Below are 25158 nucleotides of genomic sequence, written 5' to 3'. Positions count from 1 at the left end.
GGTGGTGTGCTCTTGGTTTGGAGCTGTCTTCCTCTGACCAGGCCCCGAGGCCAGGAAGCGTTTCAGAAATAACTTGTAGTTGTCTGCACTTTTCAAAATCAGGGCATTACTTTTCAAAATAGGTAATAGGTCCCCAGTTCAAAAGCTGTAAGAGAATAGACATTAGGAAAGGCCCCTCCCGCCGCTGCTCAGCCTGCAGTCCTCGCCCCAGGGCAGCCAGCAGCTCTGAATCTGGCCCGACTTGCTCTGCCAGGGACTCCAGTCCGTACACGGGTTTACACCAGCAGTGCACACAGACATCCTGGTCTGCAGCTTGCCTTTTTTTTAATCTAATAGTGTATCTTGGAGTCTGCTCCCTATCTGTTCATAGAGAGCTTTCTAGGTCTTTACCCCGCTTGTTGCCTTTGTCGTTGGTGGACATTGTTGTTTCCCGGCTCTTGCCTCTTCAGACAGGTGCCGTGGGCCTGGTGCACGAGGTGTTCTCAGTGGGAGAATGTCTGCAGCTCCCGTTTTCGGAGCAGCATTGCTGGCTCAGAGGGTGTGAACCCTTCCTGTTTGGGGGTTTGGGTAGATACCAGAATGCATTTTCTCTTTTTAAAAAAATATACTTTTTATTGATTTCAGAGAGGAAGGGAGAGGGAGATAGAGATAGAAGCATCAATGATGGCAGAGAATCGTTGATTGGCTGCCTCCGGCACACCCCACACTGGGGATCGAGCCCCCAACTGCCGGGGTCCAACCCCAGCGGGTCCAGGGGTCCCCAAAGGTGTGGACGGAGTCGGCGAAGAAGGAATGACACGGAGACAGCGTTCAGTTGATCCGCAGCCTAGCCAGGATCTCCAGCCAAGTTCTGGTCTCGATCTCCAGCGAAGTTCTGTTTAGGATCTCCAGCCAGGTTCTGTGTCCATGGTCTCTTGCTAGGTTCTCCAGCCAGGTTCTCCAGGTTCTCCAGCCAGGTTCAGTAGCCATGTTCCCTCGCTAGGTTCTCCAGCCAGGTTCTGTCCAGGTTCTCCAGCCAGGTTCAGTCACCAGGTTCTAGTCAGGTTCTCTTGCCAATTTCTGTAGTCAGGTTCAGTCCAGGATCTTTTGCCATGTTCTCTCGCTAGGTTCTGTCTCTAGGTTCTGAGGCCAGTTTCTGTCCAGGATCTTTTGCCATGTTCTCTCCAGCGAAGTTCTTCTGTCTCTAGAGAACGTTCTGTGTAGGTTCTGTGCAGGTTCTGTGCCAATTTCTGTCTCTCTCTGTCTCTTGCTGTCTTGTTACATCTGTATTTATACCAGTTGATTCAATCCTATCAATCCCTATTACAAAGATTAGGGCGTTTCTTATCTCCATTCCAGGGAGTAAAGATTATGTAGCTTAAGCATGATTGTTCATAGTTAAAGTGATTAATTACCCGCCTGGCACTTAGTTAAGAGGTTTTATTCCCTCCCTAACTTCAGGGGAAAATCCCTACCTGGGGAAACAACCTTTCTCAGAGACCTTGGTTAAAACACATAGTGCCAAGAAGGTGAGCAAACATATTAAGAACAGTATGCCATATATGCCAGGTCCCTTGAAACAGCAAGCATGGACCGGCTCCCGGCACCCAACCCAGGCATGTGCCCTGACCGGGAATCAAACCGTGACCTCCGGGTTCAACACTGAGCCAACACGGCCCCGCAGAATGCATTTTCTCTTAACCCTGATGCCAGTACCAGCCTGCTCCACCATCCTCTGTCCCGGGCACTTCTGAGATGCTCACAGTCAGAGGCCTTTTTCTCCGGTCACAGGTCACTGCTGGTGTCACCTCTCTTAGTACAGGCTCCATGATTGTTTTTAAACAGCTGGTCCCTGCTGTGTTCTGCAGTCCGGCCAGTTCCTAGGTGGTGTTTGTTCACTGAGTAACTTGACTATTCAGAAGGCCCCACAGATATGTAAGGCCCAGCCATGGCCGTGGCGAGGTTAAGGCTGTGTTAAGGGTGAGACCCAGGCAGAGTGTCTCTGAGGACTGGCCTGGTCCTGACTGACGAGCTGCCTGTGGATGTGTGTGTGTGTGTGTGTGTGTGTGTATGCATGTGGGCATGCATGTGTGTGCGTGTAGTAAGCCACATGCGGAAGACTATCTGTAATGAGAGAGCATGGGAGTTAATTTAATGGCAGAGACAGATGGGCGCTGGCGTTTATCTGAGGGTAACAGCGGCCAGAGAATCCTGCCTCCCCCCACCTTGCACCCCCTCCCGGCGCATGAAGCAGTGCCAGCCTGCACTGCGGGGCCAGCTCAGGCCCGGGTGGTGCCCAGGCTGAGTTCTGCCCGGGCTGCTGCTCTCCTCGGCCTCCGGGCTGAGCCTCATTCGGCCTCTGCACCCCGCGCTCCTGTGGCTTCCTCGTGTGGGCGGGCCTGCGTTTCATGCATCTTTCCGCACCCTGCACAGTGTGGCGTGGCCGGCGCAGCACCCCCTGGCCTGGGGCCGTGTAAGGTGACGGCTCCTTTGTATCTCGTCAGTTTGTTCCGCTGGGGTTTACACAACAAACCCAGCCACACTGAGAGCAGAGGTAAATATTCCCCAGCCCTTGCTGGTGACAGTGCGTCTTCAGGAACGCTTTAGACTGGCCTCTCCAAAGACGTGTTGTCATGGGGAAGGCAGGTGAGCCGTCGCTGGCTTCCCATCAGGCCAGCCCCGTGCGTCTGCTTCCTCCGGGACCCTCCGCGTACTCACCTTCAGCTTCTGCACAAAAAGTTCCTCGAGGTTGAGGGTGCGTCTGGTGCTGCTGTCTCCCTGAGCTGGAGCAGGGCGCCTGCGTGCCCTACACCCCCAGGACTGAGCGGACGAGGCTGCTGGTGAACGCGAAGGCCCGTCTGCTGGGCTTCCCAGCGGTTTCTTGTTTGGGAGTTGTCTGGTCCGAGCTCCCTGCTTCCTGCCTTTGCACCCATCTGTCTGCCCCGGGACCTGCTGTGGGCAGTCGCCTGCTTTTGTTTTCCTCTCTCGTGGGCCCAGTAGTCATGTGGCCGATGGTGTGTCCCTGTTTGGTTTGACGGCTAGGAAGCTCACAGAGACATGTGTCCACTTTGCTCCGGGATGACCTGCTGCGCATCTGGTCTCTGCTGCTGTCTTCGATTATTGGGGTGGGAGTGAGCCTCCCGTCCGGGCTCATGGGGCCACAGGGTGAAGGCAGCCGGGTGTTGAAGGGTCCGTGAGTTTGTCCATTGACTTCAGTGGATGCAGCTCAGTGCAGCCCAGGTGCTGGCAGGTCTGGCTCCTCCTGGAGCTCCGCGGCAGTCACCGCTGCCTGCGCTCTCTCCCCGCAGTGCTCCCCGTGGCCCGACGTGGCCTACCAGGTGAACAGTGCCCCGTCCCCCAGCTACAACGGCTCTCCAAACAGCTTCGGCCTTGGCGAAGGGTATGTGTGAACCCCCCCCCCCCCCCCCCCCGCCCCTGGAGGGATGACAGGCATGGTTCTTTCCCTGCCCTTCCTCTTCACATCTTCTCTCCTGTAGCCTGGCCTCGATGTGGGTGTCAGGGTGGCTGACGGGTGCTGCACTCACAACATGTTTAGCACTTGCCCAGCTTTTTGTGCTTGGACAGCTTCTCTGAATGCTGTCGGCAGCCCAGCGCCCACCCTGTCCCCTCCTCCAGTGCAGGAGGCAGCCGATCAATGTTTCTCTCTCATCATTGATGTTTCTCTCTCGCTCCCTCTCCTTAACCTCTCTCTCTCAAATCAACAAAACAAAAATATATTAAAAAAATAAATAAAACCGCCTCCGAGCTGAGGGGGGGGGAGCAACAGGCAGGTGAGGACCTGCACTGCCCGAGGCCTCGCACTCACACCTGCCGCTTCCTTTGCAGCAGCGCCTCACCGACCCACTCCCACCCGCTGGAGACCCTGCCCATGGGCAGCGATGTAAGTGTGCGGCCCTGCGTGTCTTGTCCCTGGGCCCTGCCCATCCTGTCCCCGCGGCCCCATGGCATCCTGGCCCCGCGGCCTGTCCCTGGGCCCTGGGCCGCCATGTCAAGGCTCCCCCCTCTCCCGCAGCACCTGCTCCCGTCCGCCTCCATCCAGGACGCCCAGCAGTGGCTGCACCGCCACAGGTTCTCGCAGTTCTGCCGGCTCTTCGCCAGCTTCTCAGGTGAGCGGCTCTGGACATGCGGGACCTTGGACATGGGGACCTCGGAACTGCGCAGCAAGGCCAGTTACCTCCCGGGACGCGCCCTCAGGGCCAGGGGCTGTGGTTTGTCCTGGGGACCCAGAGCGGTGTGGGCCACTCACTCACACGTGCTGACCTGGGCCCAGTGCTGAGCGCCGGGGTCCTGCCTGAGAAGCTCCCAGCCGAGTGCGGCTCTAAGGGAGGGTCACCTGGCACCTTATCAGCATCCGCCACACCTGCCAGGCTCCTGTCTGCCTGGGTTGGCCCCTGAGCCGCGCAGGCCAGTGCACATGCGACAAGCCTCCCTGGTAGCTCTCCCACCAAATGCTGCTCGTCACATGGGGTCCAGGGCCACTCCTGGACAGTGGGGGCGAAGCCCCAGGTGAGAAGGGAAAGCTGTTCTATCTCTTTAAAAGGTGTTTAAGCCTTACTGATGACTCATCAGGCGGAGGAAGCTGGAGCTAGGAGCTATGGGTGCGAGGGTAAACTGAGCGTGAGCCGTCCACCAAGCGGAGTGAGTCCAGAGGGACAGGGACAGGAGCAGGGTCAGTCCAGAGGGACAGGAGCAGGTCAGTCCAGAGGGACAGGAGCAGGTCAGTCCAGAGGGGACAGGAGCAGGTCAGTCCAAAACGGACAGGAGCAGGTCAGTCCAGAGGGACAGGAACAGGAGCAGGTCAGTCCAGAGGGGACAGGAGCAGGTCAGTCCAGAGGGACAGGAACAGGAGCAGGTCAGTCCAGAGGGACAGGAGCAGGTCAGTCCAGAGGGACAGGAACAGGAGCAGGTCAGTCCAGAGGGGACAGGAGCAGGTCAGTCCAGAGGGATAGGAGTAGGTCAGTCCAGAGGGGACAGGAGCAGGTCAGTCCAGAGGTCCAGAGGGACAGGAGCAGGTCAGTCCAGAGGGACAGGAGCAGGTCAGTCCGGGGGGCCAGAGACCAAGGAGGAGAGTGGCTCTCTAGGACCTCTGTGGCAGTGGGAAGAAAGCTCCCAGTTGTTTTCCAGCTCAGCTTTTGTCAGGATGGGGAAGGGGCGTGTGAGGAGGGCCTGACAGGGACCCTGTCCCCACGGAGTCAGTGCGGATACATAAACCAGGCGTTGCAGAGTGGTGTGACCCATCTGGGATGGGAAGGCTCAGAGGAGGGGCCTGGCCTGGCCTGGAGGGGGTGCAGGGAGGGCCGGCTGTGGTCTTGAGCAGGGTGGTCAGCATAGGCCTTACTGAGAAGGGGTCTTGAGTCAAGGCTGAAACGAGGCCAGAGAGTGGGCCCCGTGGGTCGTAGGGAGGGGTGGGGCTCGCTTTGCAAGCAGAGGGAAATGCCAAGGCTGCCAGGAGACACCTGCCTGGTGTGGCCATGCAGCAGGGATCCGGCTGAGGGGCTGAGGGGATGGGGGAGGGGGGGTGAGAGAGGTGCTGAGGGCCCTGTGGGACACTGGAAGGACTTTGGGTTTCTTTAAAAATAAATGTTTTTATTGATTTTAGAGAGAAGGGAGAGGGAGAGAGAGAAAAACATCAATTGGTTGCCTCCCGTATGCACCCCAACCAGGGATTGAACCCACAACCTGGGTATGTGCCCTGACTGGGAATCAAACCAGAGACCTTTCAGTGCATGGGACGATGCTCAATCCACTGAGCCCCACCGGCAGGGTGGCTTCCACCCCCAGTGGGAAGGGAGCTGTTGTGCCTACAGAATTGTACCCAAAACATCGTATTAACTGTAAGAAGTCAGGACAGCGGTTCCCAGAGCCGGGGCAGTGCTGGCGCGAGGGCTGCGGGATGCTGGGCGCGCTCTGCCCCGTGTGTGTGCTGGCTGCACGGTGTGTGCGGAATGGCTGCAGCCATGAATGAGCATGTATTCTGCCTGCAGACGAGTGTACACGGAATCCATGCCCCGCCCCCTCAGAGGTACACACGCATCATCTGCCGAGAGTACAGAGGCTGGGGCTGGGGGGGGGCAGGCACAGCTCTGTAAACGCCTGTCCTACCGCCTCTTGTGAGCATGTCGTGTAGCTTCTGACATCTTGGGGCTGTGATCTGATGCTGTTTGGCTCTTTGCTGCTTCTCGCTCCACGGAGCGTCTGGTGCCCGGTAGGATGAGGCTGGCTCCCTGTCCTCTGCCCTCCTCTGGTGCCCGGTAGGATGAGGCTGGCTCCCTGTCCCCTGCCCTCCTCTGGTGCCCGGTAGGATGAGGCTGGCTCCCTGTCCTCTGCCCTCCTCTGGTGCCCGGTAGGATGAGGCTGGCTCCCTGTCCCCGGCCCTCCTCTGGTGCCCAGTAGGATGAGGCTGGCTCCCTGTCCCCGGCCCTCCTCTGCCCTCTGCCCCGGTGCCGGGTCTGTGGGGTTTGGGAACGGAGCCTTTCTGTGTCCCACATAATGGGCAGTCCCACGTGCCTGCCCAGGTGCTGACTTGCTGAAGATGTCTCGAGACGATCTGGTGCAGATCTGTGGCCCTGCAGATGGGATCCGGCTCTTCAACGCCATCAAAGGCAGGTGGGTGTCAGCCTCCAGCTGGAGGCAGGGCGGGCAGGAAGCCGACACAGCCTGGGGCAAGTGTGGGAGGAGATGCGGTAGAGGGTGAGGGGCAGGGGCTGCGAACGCACCAGAACCCGGGAACCCGGAGCAGCCGCTGCAGCGCCCCTGGACGCAAGGCCCCTCTTCCTGGTCTGCCGGGAGCCGTGGCTGTTGGCCACAGGTCGTCAGATGCCTGCGTGGTGGGGTTCAGGCTGCCTCCTCCCGGAGGGACCGTGGGCTGGGCAGGCTGCTCAGCCTGTGAGTGGTTTCCGGGAGGACTGGAGCAGGGCTGGGTCCTGGGCACTGCCTGCCACCACGGCAGCGCTCTGGCCATGGAGTATTCAGGGCAGCAGCCCTGGCCGTGCCATGGAGCGCTTGATCTGACAAACGGAGTTTTAAGCTTTAACTAATGAATTTAAATCCCAATATCTACACGTGGGTAGTAGAGTGAGAGCCTGGGTTTGAACCCGATCTGCCCTCAGGAGCTTTGCAACTGGGTGAAGGCCCTGACCCCTGTGAGCCTGTTTCCCCATCAGTAGGATGGGGATGGCAGTCCCTGCTCCCTCGAAGGCGGTGTGAGGATGGAAGGCTTTATGCACGTAACGTTCTAGAATGTCCCGGTGCAGTCAGCCCGAGGAAGGGTTTGCTCTCATGACCCTGCGAAATGCCTCGTTCTGGAGGTTCCTGTTCTGGGCAGAGCCCCTCAGCAGGTCGGCCTGGCTGGGATTCTGCCCCACCCCCACCATGAAAGGCATTCTGCACCCCACGGCCTTCTTCCTTTCTCCCCGACCTTCCGGCGGCTGGGTCGCCCTGTGTTCTGGAACAATCTGCAACAACAGAGTTTGGTCTCCCGCACCTGCTATTTACTTCCTTTCTTCCTGCCAGGAACGTGAGGCCGAAGATGACCATTTATGTCTGTCAGGAGGTGGAGCAGAGCCGGGCACCCCTGCAGCAGAAGCGGGACGGTGGTGGGGACAGCGGTCTGTGTGGTGAGCTGTGAGCCCCCCCCCCTCCCCCGACCGGTAATGGGTGGCAATAGAACGGAAGAAACACCAGGGCTCTCACTGAGAATGAGTCCCTGGTCCCCTCACTTCGGTTCTTGCAGGATAAGTTTTGCTGAACTTCATCCTGGGATGGAAATGTTTAAGGTGGAAGGTATCCCCCCGATATCTCTGGTCCAGCGTACTTATTTTATACCCCAGGAAACGGGGGCCCAGAGTGTGGGTGTGTCCCCCAAAGCCGCTGAGGTTCTCGTGGTCGGACTGGGAGCTGGGCCTTCTGGCTCCAGGACAGGCGACACGTGGCTTGGTGGCTGTGGTCCCAGGAGCACGTCACCCTGTGACCCCGGCCGGAGGGTGTGGCTGCTGCATGAGGGCTCAGGAGCGCCGCTGAGGGGTCCCGGAGCCCCGAGGGGCACAGGGCTTCTTGGGTGGGAGTTTGGGGCAGTGCGAGAGAGGACACAAGCTTTGAGGTCAGCTGTCCCTGAGAACCAGTGCTGGCCGTGCCCCTGGCGGCCCCGTGTCCTGCGGCAGGTACCGGGGCCTGTGCGTCAGCTTCCATGTGTGTGAAAGGAGCACAGCGCCACTGCCGTGTTGTGTGAGGTCCGGGAGGTGAGCAGAGAGCTCCCGCTGTGAGCCCTGCGCACTGAGTGCGAGCCGCCGTGGCGTCCTGGGTGCCGTGTCTGCAGGAGCCGTCTGCTCTGCAGCCCCCGGCAGGGAGCATGCTGCAGCCCCTGCCGCAAGGCTGCCCACGTGGTCGCTTATCTGCTTCTCAGGAGGAACGGTTGCTAACGGGGTCTCACTGTGGGGACAGAGGCACAGCTGACTGGCCCAAGGTGACCGCGTTGTAAGTGGCAGAGCCAGGATCCAAACAGTGGGACCCTGGTGCTGGCTTCTGAGCCCTTAGTGTGGCCTTCATACTTCTGGTGAAGCCCCGGTGCCCCTGCTCTCGGCATGGTCGGCCTGCGAAGCACAGAGCCAAGTGCTGCGTGCCACACAGGGAGAGGAGACAGGTCCACACGGGGAGAGGGGCCAGGTCCGCACGGGGCGAGGGCAGGTGTTCCACGCACGGTGCGTGATTTAACTGGTGGTGGCTTTGCAGTGCAGGTGCTGACAGGACCCCCAAGGCTCCTAGAGGAGTGGGGACTGTCCTGGGTGGCAGAGTTAGGACTTGAACCAGGGTTGCCCGATCCAGAGCCCCTTCTTTTCCCAAACTGCCCCCCACGCTTTGCAGTGCAGGTGCTGACAGGACCCCCAAGGCTCCTAGAGGAGTAGGGACTGTCCTGGGTGGCAGAGTTAGGACTTGAACCAGGGTTGCCCGATCCAGAGCCCCTTCTTTTCCCAAACTGCCCCCCACGCTGCCCCTGAGGAGAGCCGGGCATGGCAGGAGTTCGGGGAGTGGCTGACCCTCCTGGCTCTGAGCGTTCCTGGTGGCCGATTGCAGCTGGGGCAGGGAAGCTAGGGAGACAGTGACGGCAAAAGGAGTCAGCCTATCTTCCTTCAGCTCCTCTTTGCAGCAGTCAGATTGGTTTGGGAAGTAAAATTGGAGAAAGTGGAACAGGTTCTCTAAAAGAATGGAAACAGGAGTACAATGAGAATTCTGATGTTAAAAGGAACCTGAGGAGAGAGGCCGGGAGCCACTACTGGAGTCGGTACTGGAGGAGCATTGCGCAGGGACCACACTGTCCCGACGAAACCTGTTGGAGTTGTGGGAAGGTGAACCTGCCACATGGCTGGGACCTGGTGGCCTCTGCCACCCACTTCCAAAGACCCACTGTGTGTGTGTATGTGCATGTGTGCATGCATTTGTACATATGTATGTGTGTACGTGCATGTGTACATACAGATGTGCACATGTGAGTACATATACGTGCGCACACATGTATATGTGTGCTGTGTATATGTGCATGTGTGCACTTTCATGTGCATGTGTGTGTGCGTGTATGTGTATGTCTGTGTGTGCCTGTGCATGGTTTAAAGTTGGGCCTCTGGTCAGATGTGTTGGATCTGAGGGTTCCTTGGTTGAGGGAGGAGTTGGGAGCTGCTGGTTGAATCCAGCTATTGTAGTTTGAGGAACTTGAGGCCTGAAGCATTAACTCACCAGGTCTCCATGGGGCCTGGCTGGCTGGGGCTTGGTGCCGCCCCAACCTCAGGTCACTGACTTTCTGACCGGCTGGTGCCCCTTCTCCCGCTGGGGCCACGGTGCCCACGTGCACTGCTGCTGACTGTGGAGAAGGGCGAGGACGAGACCCCTCTCTGCTGCCCAGTAGCAGTTGTCTTTACATCTCTCTCTCGGCCACTGACAGCATCAGTGACCCCTGTGGGCAGTGCAAGGAAGGAAGGGCTCAGGGCTGCCTCCTGCTCCCGCACTGAGCACCCTGGGAGCTTGTTAGAGCTGCAGATTTCTGCAGCCTTCCTGCCTCCAGCCTCCACCCTCCGTGGATGTCACGGGGCCTGGGGTGGGTCCAGGAGTTCCGCACTTACATGAGTCCCCTGAGAGACTGAAAGCCAGGAGGAACCGCAGCCGGCACCTCTTCACCCGTTGATTCCAGGGATGTGCCCACTGCAGCCCAACCCCATGGATCCGTGTGGGCAGGAGCACCCCCACGAGCAAGTCATTGCTCTCCTGGGCGGGGTGGGGCGGAGCGGGTGGGGGAGAGACGAGCTCCTCGGAAAGCAGGCGCTTGCTCTATAGAAGCACCTCTTTCTGCCTCCTCAGTGTACCATGCCATCTTCTTGGAAGAGCTGACCACCTTGGAGTTGATTGAGAAGATCGCCAACCTGTACAGCATCTCCCCACAGCACATCCACCGAGTCTACCGGCAGGGGCCCACAGGCATCCACGTGGTGGTCAGCAACGAGGTGAGCTTGCTCCTGCCCTGCCCCGGTGAGCTGGAGCTTCGTGTCCCAGGGAGGAGCGGCGGACCCTGCATCCTGTGGGGCCTGGGCTGACTCTAGCCCAAAGACGGCCATGGTCTCACCGGCATGCCACAGGCTGCAGCGGCCGCCCGGCGTGCTGGGAGGGAGAGAGCTCTGAAGCCACAACTGGGTGTGAATAGCTTTCGAGTATCCACTCCATTACCTACCCTCGGCCAGGTGCCATGCAGGAGCTGGGAGCACAGACGGCACCCCTGCCCTCAGGGTTCTTGCAGGGCAGGCGGCAGGGCCCAGTGAGAAGTGAACTGGACGGGGGTTGGTGATGGGAAGGATGTGGCTCAGTACGGAGGACCCCTCTGCTGAATAGGGAAGGTGCCACAGCCCTCCGGGGCCGGTCACAAGCAGCCCTGGCAGGTCTGATTCCACAGGCTGAGGAGGGCTGCTCACCGGGCTTGCTGGCACATCGCGTTCCTGCGAGTTGTAGAATGGAGGCTGTTGCGCCTGTTCTGTCCTGACCTTTCCTCTTAACACTGATGGTAAGGGAGCCAGCACTACTGGGCGCTGGCTGCTCCCACTGCTGTCCCACGTGCACGTGCAGTGACTCATTTGATTCTTTTTTTAAAAAATATATTTTATTGATTTTTTTACAGAGAGGAAGGGAGAGGGATAGAGAGTTAGAAACATTGCTGAGAGAGAAACATCGATCAGCTGCCTCCTGCACACCCCCTACTGGGGATATGCCCTTGACTAGAATCGAACTTGGGACCCTTGAGTCTGCAGGCCAATGCTCTATCCACTGAGCCAAACTGGTTAGGGCTGATTCTTTTTCATTTAAAAGAATCTTTACTGTTGGGAGTATTACAGCTGTCCCCCTCTAATCTCCCCATTGTCCCCCTCCACCTGGTTCCCACCCCACCCCAGGCCTTCACCACCCTATTGCCTGTGTCCATAGGTAATGCATATATGCATATATGTTCTTTAATTAATCTCCTCTGAGATTCGTTGGTCTATTCCATGTTTCCATGCCTCTGGTTCTATCTTATTCATCAGTTTATTTTGTTCATTAGATTCTTTGTTCATTTATTTTCATTTTTAGATTCAGTTGTTGATATATATGTATTTATTGCCACTTTATTTTTCATATATTTAAAAATAATTTTTTAATTGATTTCAGAGAGGAAGGGAGTGGGAGAGAGAGAAACATCAATGATGAGAGAGAATCATTGATTGGTTGCCTTCTGCACACGCCGCCCCCCCCCCCCCGCCACCCCCCCCCCCCCCCCGGGGGGATTGAACCTGCAACCTGGGCAAGTGCCCTGACTGGGAATTGAACCATGACCTCTTTGTTCATAGGTTGACTCTCATCCACTGAGCCACGCCCATTTGTTTATATTTTTTATCTTCTACTTCTTTTCCTTTTTCTTCTTTTTCTTCAAGAATACCCTTCAAAATTTCATGTAATACTGATTTGATAGTGATGAACTCCTTTAGCTTTTTCTTGTCTGTGAAGCTCTTTAGCTATCCTTTAATTCTAAATGATGGCTTTGCTGGGTAGAGTATTCTTGGTTGTAGGTCCTTGCTATTCATCATTTTGAATATTTCTTGCCACTCCCTTCTGGCCTGCAAAGTTTCTCTTGAGAAATCAGCTGACAGTCATATGGGTGCTCCCTTGTGGATAACTGACTGCTTTTCTCTTGCTGTTTTTAAGATGCTCTTTATCTTTAACTTTTGGCATTTTAATTATGATGTGTCTTGGTGTGGGCCTCTTTGGGTTCCTCTTGTTTGGGGTTCTCTGCAATTACTGTACTTGTAAGTCTATTTCGTTCACCAGGTAGGGGAAGTTTTCTGTCATTATTTCTTCAAATAGGTTTTCAATATCTTGCTCTCTCTGTTTTCCTTCTGGCACCCCCATAATTCGGATGTTGGTAGGCTTAATGTTGTCCCAGAGGCTCCGTATGTTACCTTCATATTTTAGATTCTTTATTCTTTTTGCTCTTCTAATTGGGTGTTTTTTGCTGCCTCATATTCTAAATTGTTGATTTGATTCTCCACATTCTATGTTCTACTGTTGAAACCCTGTAAATTATTCTTTATTTCAGTTAGTGTATACTGAATTTCTGACTGGTCCTTTTTCATGTCTTTGACGTTCTCACCTACATTCTTGAAATTCTCAGTAAGTGCCTTGAAACTCTCATTAAGATCCTGAGTATCCTTATAACCATTGTTTAGAACTCTATATCTAGTACTTTGTTTGCTTCCACTTCATTTTATTCTTTTTCTGGAGATTTTTTTCTGTTTTATTTTCATTTGTAACATGTTTCTTTGTCTTCGCATTTTGGCTGCTTCCCTGTGTTTGTTTCTGTGTATTGGTTAGAGCTGCTATATTTCCTGGAATTGGAGAGTAACCTTGTGGAGTAGGTGTCCTGTAGGCCCCAGTGGCTCAGCCTCCCCAGTCACCTGAGCTGGGCACTGTAGGTACACCCCTGTGTGGGCTGTGTACACTGTCTTGTTGTAGTTGAGCCTTGATTTCTGTTGGTGTCACTGGGAGGAATTGACCTCCAGGCCAATTGGCTGTGAGGACCAGTGGCAACTACAATGGAAGAGCTGCTGTACAGGAGATACCCCTATGGATTAGGACTTGCTTCAGTGGGGCCTTGGTGCTCACAGAATCTTCCCTTTGAATGTGTCACTCGTGGATGTGTAGAGCTGAAATCTGGTATGGTCTGAAGCTGTCCACTTGGTGTATGGCTGTGGAGCCTCCTGGGAGGTGCAAAGTCAGACACTGCCTGTGCCCTTGCTGGGGCCACTGGGCAGGAGCTACAGATTGATCTGCAGATGGCTGCTACTTGTGTTGGGCTTGGAAGTGCCCAGGGGAGGCCAAGCTGTGAAGCAAGGCAAGCTGCTGCTAATGCCAGGCCTGGGGCCACTTATCAGGAGGTATGGGGCACACTGACATCAGCTGCTACTTGTCTGAGAGATTTTAGGAAAGGCTGAAGACTGAGCTAGGACAGGTTATATGAAAAAGCCTTCTTCAAGCAGTTTGGGTGGGGCTGCAGATTGGGTGAGGGGAATCACCAGAGCGAAGCGAACAGTGTGAGCCAGGTTGATGGAGACTCAGATATGGTGCCTGCCAGTCAGCTCTGTGGGGTGTCAGGGGAGGGATGTGGGGGTTGGGGGATGGGGAGGTCTCACATAGGAACAGTGACCCCTGTGAGCATCCCTGTCTGGGAGAAAGCTGCCCCCAAGTTCTTGCCCTGATGCCAGACAATCCCAGTGGGAATGAGTCCAAGTAAGTCTGTGTGTTGCGCCTTTAAGAGGAACTGCCTGGGTCTCCAGCAGCCTCTGTGAATGACTCGTAGCCCACCTATGATGGATTATCCCATCTCACAGGTAGGAAACTGAGACAAGAGAGCAAATGCCCAGGTTGCACAGCTGGTAAGGGCTGGAGCCAGGGGGGGATCCCTGGTAGTCCAGCTGTAGAGCCCAAGCACTCAGCCAGTAGGCTACCCAACCTTTCCTAAATTGAACCCTTTAAAAATATCGGCTGGAACCCTGATCCCCCTGCTCAGCCCCTGCAGACCCTGAGCCAGCTGTGGGAACTCTGAAATCTATCTCGAGGATTTTAGGGGAAATGGCACAAGAGTGGTTGCTGGGGACATAGAGAAAAGGTGGCATTTGGAGTTGGACTGGTGTCCCCACCTGGAACGGGCTCCTAGTAGCTGAGCAACCTTGGGCAAATTTATTTAACCTTTTTGAGCCTCAGTTTCCACATCTGTAAAATGGGGATAATTATACCTATCGAGCAGGTAAGGATAAAATGAGGAAACTGTGTTAGGTACCGGAAGATGCTAAATAAACAGTGGATGTTGTTGTTGACAGTGCTAGGCACTTGTTATTTTGGGGAGCAACTGATGGACAGATCTTTAAATTTGACAATGTATAAAATGTAAGGCTTTTAATGGTCTGTGTATATTTATTTCATAAATTGTCATTATTAGTAATAATCCTGTACTTCAGAGCCCGTTTCGTGGGTATCTCATCCTGGAGGTCCGTGAGGTGAGGTGAGGTGAGGTGAGGTGGTGGTCCTTCCTTTTTATTTAAAAAGCAATTCACAGAGTAAGCAGCCAGGCAGCGTGGAGCAGCAGAAGGCAGGTGTGAAAGGCTCTGGCTTCCCCACTCTCTTCCTGTAGGAGTTTACTTAAGTGTGATGAGGTGCTGCCCGATAGTCTTATGCCAGTGGTGGTATGTCTGAGCGTGTACTTCCAGTTTCTCAAACGTGCAACCCACATGCAGCTGTACATCCCTCTGCACTTTGCTGTTTGCGTCACGAGGTCAGAATTCCTTCCATGTCATTATGTTCAAATCTAATGCAGTTATTTTTTTGCCCCATTTCACAGATAAAGAAAATGAAGCCCAGAGTCTCTGGCCCGAGAACTTAACTTTGGACTAGGCAGGAAGGTCAAACTGTCCTGAGCAGTGGGTTGTTGTTGTGGCGTGGAAAACTTGTTACTTTGCAATTCAGAATGGATTTCTTCTGTGAAGACAGAAGCCAAGAATGTATGGAACCCTTGCAATTTCACTGGTCCCTGAAGGAAGGTCCTTCCCCAGCTTGCCCTGTGCCCCCAAGAGTAGGCAGTTAAGCAAGTGAAGCAGAGAGCAGAACTCAAATACCACCTCAGCTAAGTAGGCCATTCTTATTCCCCGAAGTCTCCTTGCCTCTTGACCCCAAATCAATTGGAAACCTCTGGTTCTTAATTGTCCGGAGCACTGCAGGCAGTCTGGCCAGCCGCCGAGCGGCCCCTGGGGTGCAAGGGCACTTAATTAAATGAGGGAGTTACTGATTAAGCCCGTGTGGTCTCTGCCTCGGGCTTTCCATGCCCAAGTGGGTGGCTGCCAAGGGACCTCGCGGGAGCAGGCCAACAGTACAGAATAAATGTGCTTCACACATCATTAGGCCCTGCAGGGTGGGGCTGGGGTCTACAGGTGGGTGGGTTTGCAGGATTTGGGGCAGTAATCCAGACAGGCAATAAAATGTGGTTGCATTTTTTAAGTTGGAAAGGGTTTTGCTGTCATATTGGCTAGTGTGTGAGTGTGGTGTGTGTGTATTTTTAGAATTCTTTCCATTTATATAGTGGAATACAGCATGCGTATGCCAAGAGTATATGAAGTGTATGTGCACAGTTTCAAGAATAACCGAAGTACCCAGTACCTGCCCTGAGGTTAACACAGTGTTATGTTAGGAGCCCCTTTGTGAGCTCATTTCATATTCCTCTCCATCCCTCCACCTGCTGGTCTGAATTTTGTATTAATCATTCTCTTGTTCCTCCTCAATGTATTGTTGAATTTTGCCTATTTAAAAATTTCATATCTATATATATAAAAGCCTAAGTGGCCGAATGACCAGAACGACCAGCCGACCAGTTGCTATCACATTCACTGACCACCAGGGGGCAGACGCTCAATGCAGGAGCTGCCCCGTGATGGTCAGTGCGCTCCCATAGCCAACCTCCCACAGCCAGCCAACCTCCCCTGGTCCCTCCCCCTGGCCGGCAAACCCCATGCATGAATTTCGTGCACCGGGCCTCTAGTAAGTGGAATAATAGCGTGTGGCGTCTGTGCCTTCCTTTTTTCCCCACTTGATGTCTTTGAGGTGTGCTGCTGGAGGTCGCTGGCACTGCAGACAGCATGGGGCCGATTGGGTTTGGGTGCCACATTGAACGTTTCTCGGCGCTCTGTGTGTGCGGTGCTCTGTGTGTGCGTGCAGTCCTCCAGTGTGTCTGCCTGGAGGGCAGGTGTTCCAGGGTCATGTTCACAGGCCCATGGACAGTTCTGCAAAGCACTTGTACACAGTCACACCCAGCAGTTGTGATGCCAGCTTCCGTCAGTCTACATCCTGGTTATGTTTTTATCATCGAAATAGCCCTATTTTACAGATAGGACATGAAACAGGAAGAAACTTGTCCAAAATCACAAGGTATTTATCAAAATGGGGACTCCCAAGAGGTGGCTGGTGGGGAATCTTCAATTCCTGCCACATTTTGAGATGCAGGGAGTGGCGCTCTGTTTAGACAGGGGTGGGCAAAGGTAGGCTTACAGCTGTTCGTATTGTCCATCTAAGAAACGTCCAAACCTATAAGATTTTTTTATGAGTTTATTTGAGCCAAACTGACGACAGTTGCCAGGAAGCAAAATCTCAAAAGTTTGAGAGAATGGCAGTTTTGCACGTTATTTTATTATATTTTTTATGGTGGTTGTCTCCCTCCTTGCCCCCAGTCTTTTTAAAAATACAGTTTATATTTTTAGAGCAGTTTTAGGTTTATAGAAAAATTATGCAGAAAGTGCAGAGAGTTCCCATATCACCCCCCCCCCTCGCCAACACATGCACAAGTTCTTCTATCATTCGTGTGGTACATTTGTTATAATTGATGAGGCAATGTTGGTATATTATTAGCTAAAGTCCCTAGTTTACATCAGATTTCACTCTTGCTGCTGTAAGGTTCTGTGGGTTTTGACAAAGGCACGATGTCATGTACATTACATTCATGTACAGTCACTTCACTGCCCCCAAAAGTGCCCTGTGTTCTACCTCTTCGTCCCTCTCCCCCTCTCCTCGTCCCTGGAAACTCAGGCAATTATTGCTCATTTCACTGGCTAGGTAGTTTTGCCGTTTCAGAATGTTGTATGGTTAGCATCGCATAGTAGGTAGCCTTGTCAGACTGGCTTCTGGCACTGAAAAATGGGCATTTAGGTTCCCCTGTGTCTTTTCGTGGCTTGATAGTTCATTTCTTTTTATTGTAGAACTAGAGGCCCGGGGCACAAATATTTGTGCTCTTGGGGGGGAGGGGGGGTCCCTCAGCCCGGCCTGTGCCCTCTCGCAGTCTGGGACCCTTCGGGAGATAATGACCTGCTGGCTTAGGCCCGCTCCTGGGTGGCATAGGGCAGGCCCAATCCCTAGGTGCCGCCCCTGGTCGGGCTCAGAGCAGGCCCGTTTGGGGAGTTGGGGCGCCGCCCCCTGTCATGCACAGAGCAGGGCAATCGGGAAGTTGTGATGCCACCCTCAGTCACACTCAGGGTAGGGCCGATTGGGGGGTTGGGGCACCGTCCCCTGTCACACTCAAGGCAGGGTCGATGGGGAGGTTGCGGTGCCACCCCCTGTCACGCACAGAGCAGGGCCAATTAGGGGGTTGGGACACTGCACCCTGTCACTCACAGAGCAGGGCCCATCAGGGAGGTTGGGGCTTTGTACCCTGTCACGCACAGAGCAGGGCCAATCAGGGGGTTGGGGTGCTGCCCCCTGTCACGCGCAGAGCAGGGCCGATGGGGAGGTTATGGCTCTACCCCATCACACACAGAGCAGGGCCCATGGCGGGGAGGGTTGGGGCGCCGCACCCAGTCACACACAGAGCAGGACTGATCAGGGGGTTGGGGCGCCACACCCTGTCACACACAGAGTCGCAGGGCGATCAGGGGGTTGGGGAGCTCCCCCCTATCAGACATAGAGCAGGGCTGATCAGGGGGTTGGGGCGCCGCACCCAGTCACACACAGCAGGACTGATCAGGGGGTTGTGGCCCCGCCCCCTGTCACACACAGAGCCGCAGGGCAATCAGGGGGTTTGGGCGCTGCCCCCTGTCACGCTGATCCCGGTGCTGGGAGGCATATTACCCTTTTACTATATAGGGTAGAGGCCTGGTGCACGGGTGGGGGCTGGCTGGTTTGCCCTGAAGGGTGTCCTGGATCAGGGTGGGGGTCCCCACTGGGGTGCCTGGCCAGCCTGGGTGAGGGGATGATGGCTGTTTGCAGCTGGTCACACACCCTTCTGGGTGGGGGTCCCCACTGGGGTGCCTGGCCAGTCTGGGTGAGGGGCTGAGGGCTGTTTTCAGGCTGAGGGTGACTGAAGCTCCCAACCGCTCCTTTTTTTCTTTTTCTTTTTTTATTCTGGGCCAGCTTTAGCTCTGAGGCTTGGCTCCAGCTCTGAGGCCTCCGCTGCTGAAAGTAGGTTTCTGGCCTTTGCTTACAATGTTGCGATCCTGCTGGCTGAAGCCCGGCGGACTAAAACAGGTTTCTGGGGTTTTGTTTAGCTTCTATATTTGTTACATAGTTGCTTAGACTTGCAGCTCAGAGGCCTGCAATGGCAGGCGGGGAACGTTGGAGTCCTCCGTCACTGAAGCAAGCAAGCCTCATGTTAGTTTCAAGCTGCCTGGCTGCCGGCCGCCATCTTGGCTGGCAGTTAATTTGCATATTGCCCTGATTAGCCAATGGGAAGGGTAGCGGTCGTACGCCAATTACCATGTTTCTCTTTTATTAGATAGGATAATGCTCCCCTTTATGGATATACCAGTTTGTTTATACATGTACCTGTCTGGACATCTGATTTGCTTCCTGTTTTTGTTTTGAAGCCTCTATTGTTGAGTGTATTACAGGTGTCCCCCCTTCGTTTCCCCCCAGTGCCTCCCTCCACCCAGTTCCTGCCCCGCCCCAGGCCCTCACCACCCTATTGTCTGTGTCATAGGTAATGCATATATGCATAGAACATTTTTGGTTATTCTCTTCCCATCCTCTTTTCCCCCTTCCCTCTGAAATTCGTAAGTCTGTTCCATGTTTCCGTGCCTCTGTTCTATTTTATTCATCAGTTTATTTTGTTCATTAAATTTCTTGTTTATTTTGATTTAGATTCAGTTGTTGATATGTATTTATTGCCACTTTATTGTTCATATTTTTATCTCTTCTCCTTCTTTTTCCTTCTTTCCCCTTTCTTCTTTCTTCTGTCTTCCTCTTCTAAAGAATGCTGTTTAACATTTCATGTAATACTGGTTTAGTGGTGGTGAACTCCTTCAGCTTTTTCTTGTCTTTGAAACTCTATATGACCTTCAATTCTAAATGATAGCTTTGCTGGGTAGAGTAATCTTGGTTGTAGGTCCTTGCTATTCATCATTTTGAATATTTCTTGCCACCTCCTTCTGGCCTGCAAACTTTCTGTTGAGAAATCAGCTGACAGTCGTACAGGCGCCCCCTTGTAGGTAACTAATTGCTTTTCTCTTGCTGCTTTTAAGATTGTTTCTTGGCATTTTAATTATGATGTGTCTGGGTGTGAGTTTCTTTGGATTCCTCTTGTTTGGGGTTCTCTGTGCTTCCTGGACTTGTAAGTCTGTTTCCTTCACCAGGTAGGGAAGTTTTCTGTCATTATTTCTTCAAATAAGTTTTCAATATCTTGCTCTATCTTTTCTTCTGGCATCCCCATTATGCTAATGTTGTTATGCTTGACATTGTCCCAGAGGCTCCTTATACTATTTTCATATTTTTGGATTCTTTATTCTTTTTGCTCTTCTGATTGGGTGTTTTTCCTTCCTCATATTCCAAATCGTTGATTTGATTCTCAGAATCCTATACTACTGCATTCCTGTAAATTATTCTTTATTTCAGTAAATGTATGCTGAATTTCTCACTGGTCCTTTTTCATGTCTTTGAAATTCTCAGTAAGTCCCGTGAAGCTCCCATTAATTCCCTTGAAGCGCTCATTAAGATCCTTAAACAACCTTATAACCATTGTTGTGAACTCTGTATCCAGTAGTTTGCTTGCTTCCATTTCTTTGGTTTGTGACATGTTTCTTAGTCTCCACATTTTGGCTGCTTCCTGTGTTTGTTTCTATGTATTAGGTAGAGCTGCTGTGTCTCCTGGAGTTGGTAGAGTGACCTTGTGGAATAGGTGTTCTGTAGGCCCCAGTGGCTCCACCTCCCCAGTCTTCTCAGCTGGGCACTCTAGGTGTGCCCTCGTGTGGGCTATGTACACTGTCTTGTTGTAGTTGAGCTTTGATTGCTGTTGGTGTCACTGGGAGTACTTGACCCCCACGCCAATTGGCTGTAAGGACCAGTGGCAACTACAGTGAAAGAGCTGCTGTGCAAGAGACACCTCTATGGAGTGGGACTTGCTTCAGTGGGGTTTTGGTGCGCATTGTGACTTCCCCTTGAGTGTGTCACTTGTGAATGTGTAGAGTTGTGATCTGGTATGATCTGAAGCTGTCCACGTGGTGCACTGGCTCTGAGGCCTCCCAGGAGTTGCAAAGTCAGCCACTGCCTGGGGCAGGAGCTGCAGAGAGATCTGCAGATGGTTACTACTTGTGTTGGGCTTGGAAGTGACCAAGTGCACCCAACTGTGAAGCAAGGCAGGCTGGTGCTAGTGCTGGGTCTTAATTCTCTTATTGATGTCAGCTGCTTCTTGTTTAAGAGATTGTAGGAAAGTCTGAAGCCTGAACCTGGACAGGCCATATATATGGAAAAGCCAATGCAAACAGCATCAGTGGGGCTCCAAATTGGATGGGGTGTGGTCTCAGGGAATCATCAGGATGGAGCAAACAGTGTGAACCAAGCTTATGGAAATTTTCCCTGTGAGCCAAGATGATGGCTGTCAGTCAGCTCTGGGATAGGGGAGGTCCCAGCATAGGAACAATGACCCTCGTGAGTGCCCCCATCTGGAAGAAAGCCACCCCCAGGTTCTTGCCCCGATGCCAGACAATCCAGTTCCTTCCCTAATGTCTCACGTTCCTTTCAAGCCGCCACTCCAGTGTTGGAGCCCAGAGGGATGGAGTTTGGGTAAGTCCATGTGCTGGCCCTTTAAGAAGAACTCCCTGGCACTCCAACCGCCTCCATGTCACTCAGCCACAATCCCCACTGGCTTTTACAGCCTGAAGTTATGGGGTCTGCTCTTCCCAGCACTGGAACTCTGGGCTGGGGGGCTGGTGTGTGGCTGGGACCCCTTGCTCCTCACAGGAGGCCTCCACAGCCATGATATCTCTCCCAGTTAGAAAAAGACTACACATGGGTGTTGGCCCAGCCCTTTCTGTGCCTCCGTGCTTCCATCCCTCCTCTCAGCTTCGATGTGCTTTCTTCTTTACGTCTCTAGTTGTAGAGCTGCCATTCAGCCAGCCTTCAGGCTGTTCTGAATGATGGTGTTCTGTATTTTAATTGTAATTTTGATGTGGTTGTGGGAGGTGGCGAGTGCTGGCCTTTACCTACGCTGCCATCTTGGTCCTCCTCTGCACCTTTATTTTATACATTACAGTCAAAGGAGAAGGTGTAAGAGGGTTACATGAAGTTCATTGGTGATCGATTAGGGAGGTGGGAGAAGACAAAGCAGAGAAATCTCTGGGATTGGGTGAAAAGTAAAAGGAATAGACACTTCTTTTACATTGGTGGGTATAAGGTAATGAACAGTCAACAACTAACACAATAGCAATGACAATGAGGGGATCTGTGGTCTCTGCTCTGGGGAGGCTGTGCTTTGAGGGCCCCGGAAAAGAGGAAATTATGTTGACATTCCAAAGGCATGTTATCAGGTATGTTATCCTAGATGCAAAACTAGACAGCAGACAGGCTCAGGTAAGGTGAAGACTGGCCTTTGTCAGGGAGCAGTGCCAGCCTAGGGCATGATGCCCGCCATGACCTCTTGCAGTTGGGAAGTTTTCATTTCAGACCGTCCTCTGCGGTCACTTCAAGTCTGAGTTTGTAAGGCCTCACGCAGGCCTCCCTCAGCTTGTCAGGTTAGCAGGGGGCTCCTTTTTCATTCACATTATGGAAAAAAAACATGCAGGTTATGATTATTACAGTAGCTTTATTAACTACTAGAGGCCTGGTGCACGATCAGGGCTGGGGAGGGACGCGGGAGGTTGGACAGCTGGGGAGGGACCGTGGGAGGGCTCCAAGGTGTGTCCAGCCCATCTCACTAAGTCCTGATCGGCTGGACCTCAGCAGCAAGCTAACCTACCGGTCAGAGTGCCTGCCCCCTGGTGGTCAGTGCACGTCATAGCGAGCAATTGAGTGCCCTTAGCATATCGTTAGCATATTAGGCTTTTATTATATAGGACTGAGACCCGATGCACGAAAATTCGTGCATGAGTAGGCCTTCCTTCCCCTGGCTGCTGGCCCCAGCTTCGTCAGGAAGGATATCTGGAATGACGTCCGGTCTCATTAGCATATTACCCTTTATTATTATAGATGTGTTTCACGGACTCAAAACTATAAACCTACTGTTTGTTGCCCACTCCTGTACTTGGCTCTCCTAGGACTCACAATCAGAACCAGCTAATTACCCAGGTTCTTAAAGCACACTATTTTTTTTTTTTTATCTTTTGCTACTATATACATACAGGCTCCTGTATTGTGTCTGTGATGGGGCTGGAAGACCCAGTAACTGGGAAACAGCAAAACAAAAGCGAGCAAAAATGTAGTCCGGGCTCTGGGCTCCTACCCCTGAGGCTTTCCTATTGAGCTCATGGTTGAAGGAACATGGTCTCTCTCTTGCCTTTCAGATGGTGCAGAATTTCCAGGATGAATCCTGTTTTGTCCTCAGCACTTTAAAAGGTAAAGCCCCCACCAGCTGTTTTCGCTTAGTTGAAGTATGATGGCTGCACCCCCAGGGTAACATGCTGAGAAAGTGGGGCTGCCTGCGCACTGTCCCCTGTAGAGGATGTTACCTGGGGGCATCCTCGGGGAAGGAGAAGCACAAACTTCCCGGGAAGCCTGCCCTGGTGGGTGAGGATCCGTGAGACTGGCCCCAGAGTCCCTTCTGAAAGGGAAGTCCTGGCCAGACAGTGTGTTCCCCACAGACTCAGTGTCAGGTGGACAGAAGATGCGTTTGAGTTTTTCTAAACCTCAGGCTCTAGGAAAAGTGAGCATGGAACACGGCAGCTGGGTCTGGTGGGTTGGGGACACGGGGGGCGGGGTATGAAGGGCCCTCCTGAGGAAGGAGTCGAGCTCATGGGCCAGAAGGAAAGGCAGTGTGTGTGTGGAGTCCATCAGAATGATGCTGCTTCGTGACGGCCCTGAGGCCGTTCACCTAGAAACAGTGTGTGCAGAGCCTCCTTGGATGTGGGTCTTTTGGTCCTTGGCCCGGAGCTGAGGTGGGAAGGTCCGTTGTCAGATGGGAAGGCATGTGTGGAGGTACCTGCTTCTGTCAGTGCAGCCTGATTTTGTGGTCTCGCCAACATTCGTGATGGGGCTTCCGTGGCGCCCTATTCCATGCCACCCGTGACTCCCCCATGCCAGGGCGCTGTGCCTTTCTTCCTGAAAAATGCCCAGTGTTTCCCTCTTGCAGCGGAAAGCAGCGATGGCTACCACATCATCCTGAAATGTGGCCTCTGAGCAGCAGAGAGCGGCAGCCGCCTCCGCCTCCCAGCCCCATCGACCCCCTTGGATGTAGGAATTCACCATCGGAAGCTGCAGCCTCCCTGGCCAGCTGTGGCTAGAAGGGACCTTGCTGATCTAAGAAAGCTGCACACCGGCAGCCAGCAGACACCCACACAGACCTCTGCATGCAGATCCCACCGGCAGAAACCCACACAGACCTCTGCATGCAGATCCCACCGGCAGCCAGCAGAAACCCACACAGACCTCTGCATGCAGATCCCACCGGCAGCCACCAGAAACCCACACAGACCTCTGCATGCAGATCCCACCGGCAGCCAGCAGAAACCCACACAGACCTCTGCATGCAGATCCCACCGGCAGCCACCAGAAACCCACACAGACCTCTGCATGCAGATCCCACCGGCAGCCAGCAGACACCCACACAGACCTCTGCATGCAGATCCCACCGGCAGAAACCCACACAGACCTCTGCATGCAGATCCCACCGGCAGCCAGCAGAAACCCACACAGACCTCTGCATGCAGATCCCACCGGCAGCCAGCAGACACCCACACAGACCTCTGCATGCAGATCCCACCGGCAGCCAGCAGACACCCACACAGACCTCTGCATGCAGATCCCACCGGCAGAAACCCACACAGACCTCTGCATGCAGATCCCACCGGCAGAAACCCACACAGACCTCTGCATGCAGATCCCCGCCGACTCCTCTCTCCCTTGCTCTTGGCCTCCAGCTTTTGAATGGTCCCTTGGTCCTTTCCCCACGCCTGCCTCTCTAAAGAGGCCGACAGCGGTGAGCGGGGGGCGTCTGGTCGGAAACGCCTTGCTCTCTTAGTTGGAGACTAGTTCATGGCTGTCTTGGTGCCAATGTGTTGGTTCCTTCTGACCACTCCCCTGCCTCCAGGCAAAGCTCTGTCCCAACCTTCGCCTTCTTCTCTGGTAACTGGCTCCATGGCCAGGACTGCTGACTAGATAAGGGTGATTTGCCACCATCATCTGTCTTCGTGTTCATTTCCGTTCTTGAAGGTCCTGGTGAGCAGCTGCCTGTCCTGCTCTTGGTGGATTGATGGGAGTGGGGTTTACTCCGTGCCTTCTTTCACTTTACCTTGTTCCTAAGGATCTGCTATCACAAAGCCCTGAGATGGGGCACCTCTCTGCGTAGGTGGGTGGACACCACGTATGCATGTGGGACCTGCCACACAGACCAAGGCCCGGGAGGGTGGGGAGTGGGTAGAAAGGCTATTTTTAGGCTCATTCTCACCAGTGTAAAAGGGATGAGAACAAAATAACTCCTGTTGAGTTCCTGTGGCGTGATGTTATTTCTGAGCAGTCATGGGTGAGGAGGACTAGGACAGTGGTTGGCAAACTGTGGCTCGCGAGCCACATGTGGCTCTTTGGCCCCTTCGGTGTGGCTCTTCCACAAAATACCACGTGCACGCATGCACCTACAGTGCGATTGAAACTTCGTGGCCTATGCACAGAAGTCAGTATTTTGTGGAAGAGCCGATATTTTGT

The 25158-nt window shown here is 53.7% G+C and overlaps 1 protein-coding gene across 2 annotated transcripts in view; it reads left to right on the top strand.

Moving 5' to 3' along the window:
- TFCP2L1 (transcription factor CP2 like 1) overlaps window positions 1–24940 on the top strand; it is a gene marked incomplete at its 5' end in the record, with an annotated part of 59649 nt that extends 34709 nt beyond the window's left edge. The window contains 8 exons of one of the 2 annotated variants that reach the window (XM_081096355.1): window positions 3288–3379; window positions 3826–3880; window positions 4013–4106; window positions 6516–6606; window positions 7513–7616; window positions 10345–10487; window positions 22806–22857; window positions 23591–24940. In XM_081096355.1, the coding sequence (XP_080952481.1) occupies window positions 3288–3379; window positions 3826–3880; window positions 4013–4106; window positions 6516–6606; window positions 7513–7616; window positions 10345–10487; window positions 22806–22857; window positions 23591–23637 (678 nt within the window). In that variant the 3' untranslated portion in view covers window positions 23638–24940. Of the gene's footprint in view, window positions 1–3287; window positions 3380–3825; window positions 3881–4012; window positions 4107–6515; window positions 6607–7512; window positions 7617–10344; window positions 10488–14899; window positions 15558–22805; window positions 22858–23590 lie in introns of those variants that run through there. The other variant, XM_081096354.1, reaches the window with a different exon arrangement.
- Window positions 24941–25158: the final 218 nt, after the last annotated feature.

Source organism: Myotis nattereri (genome assembly GCF_964212035.1).
Source record: "Myotis nattereri genome assembly, chromosome: 7".
NCBI classification, from domain to species: domain Eukaryota; kingdom Metazoa; phylum Chordata; class Mammalia; order Chiroptera; family Vespertilionidae; genus Myotis; species Myotis nattereri.
This window is presented reverse-complemented; position numbering and strand designations above follow the sequence as displayed.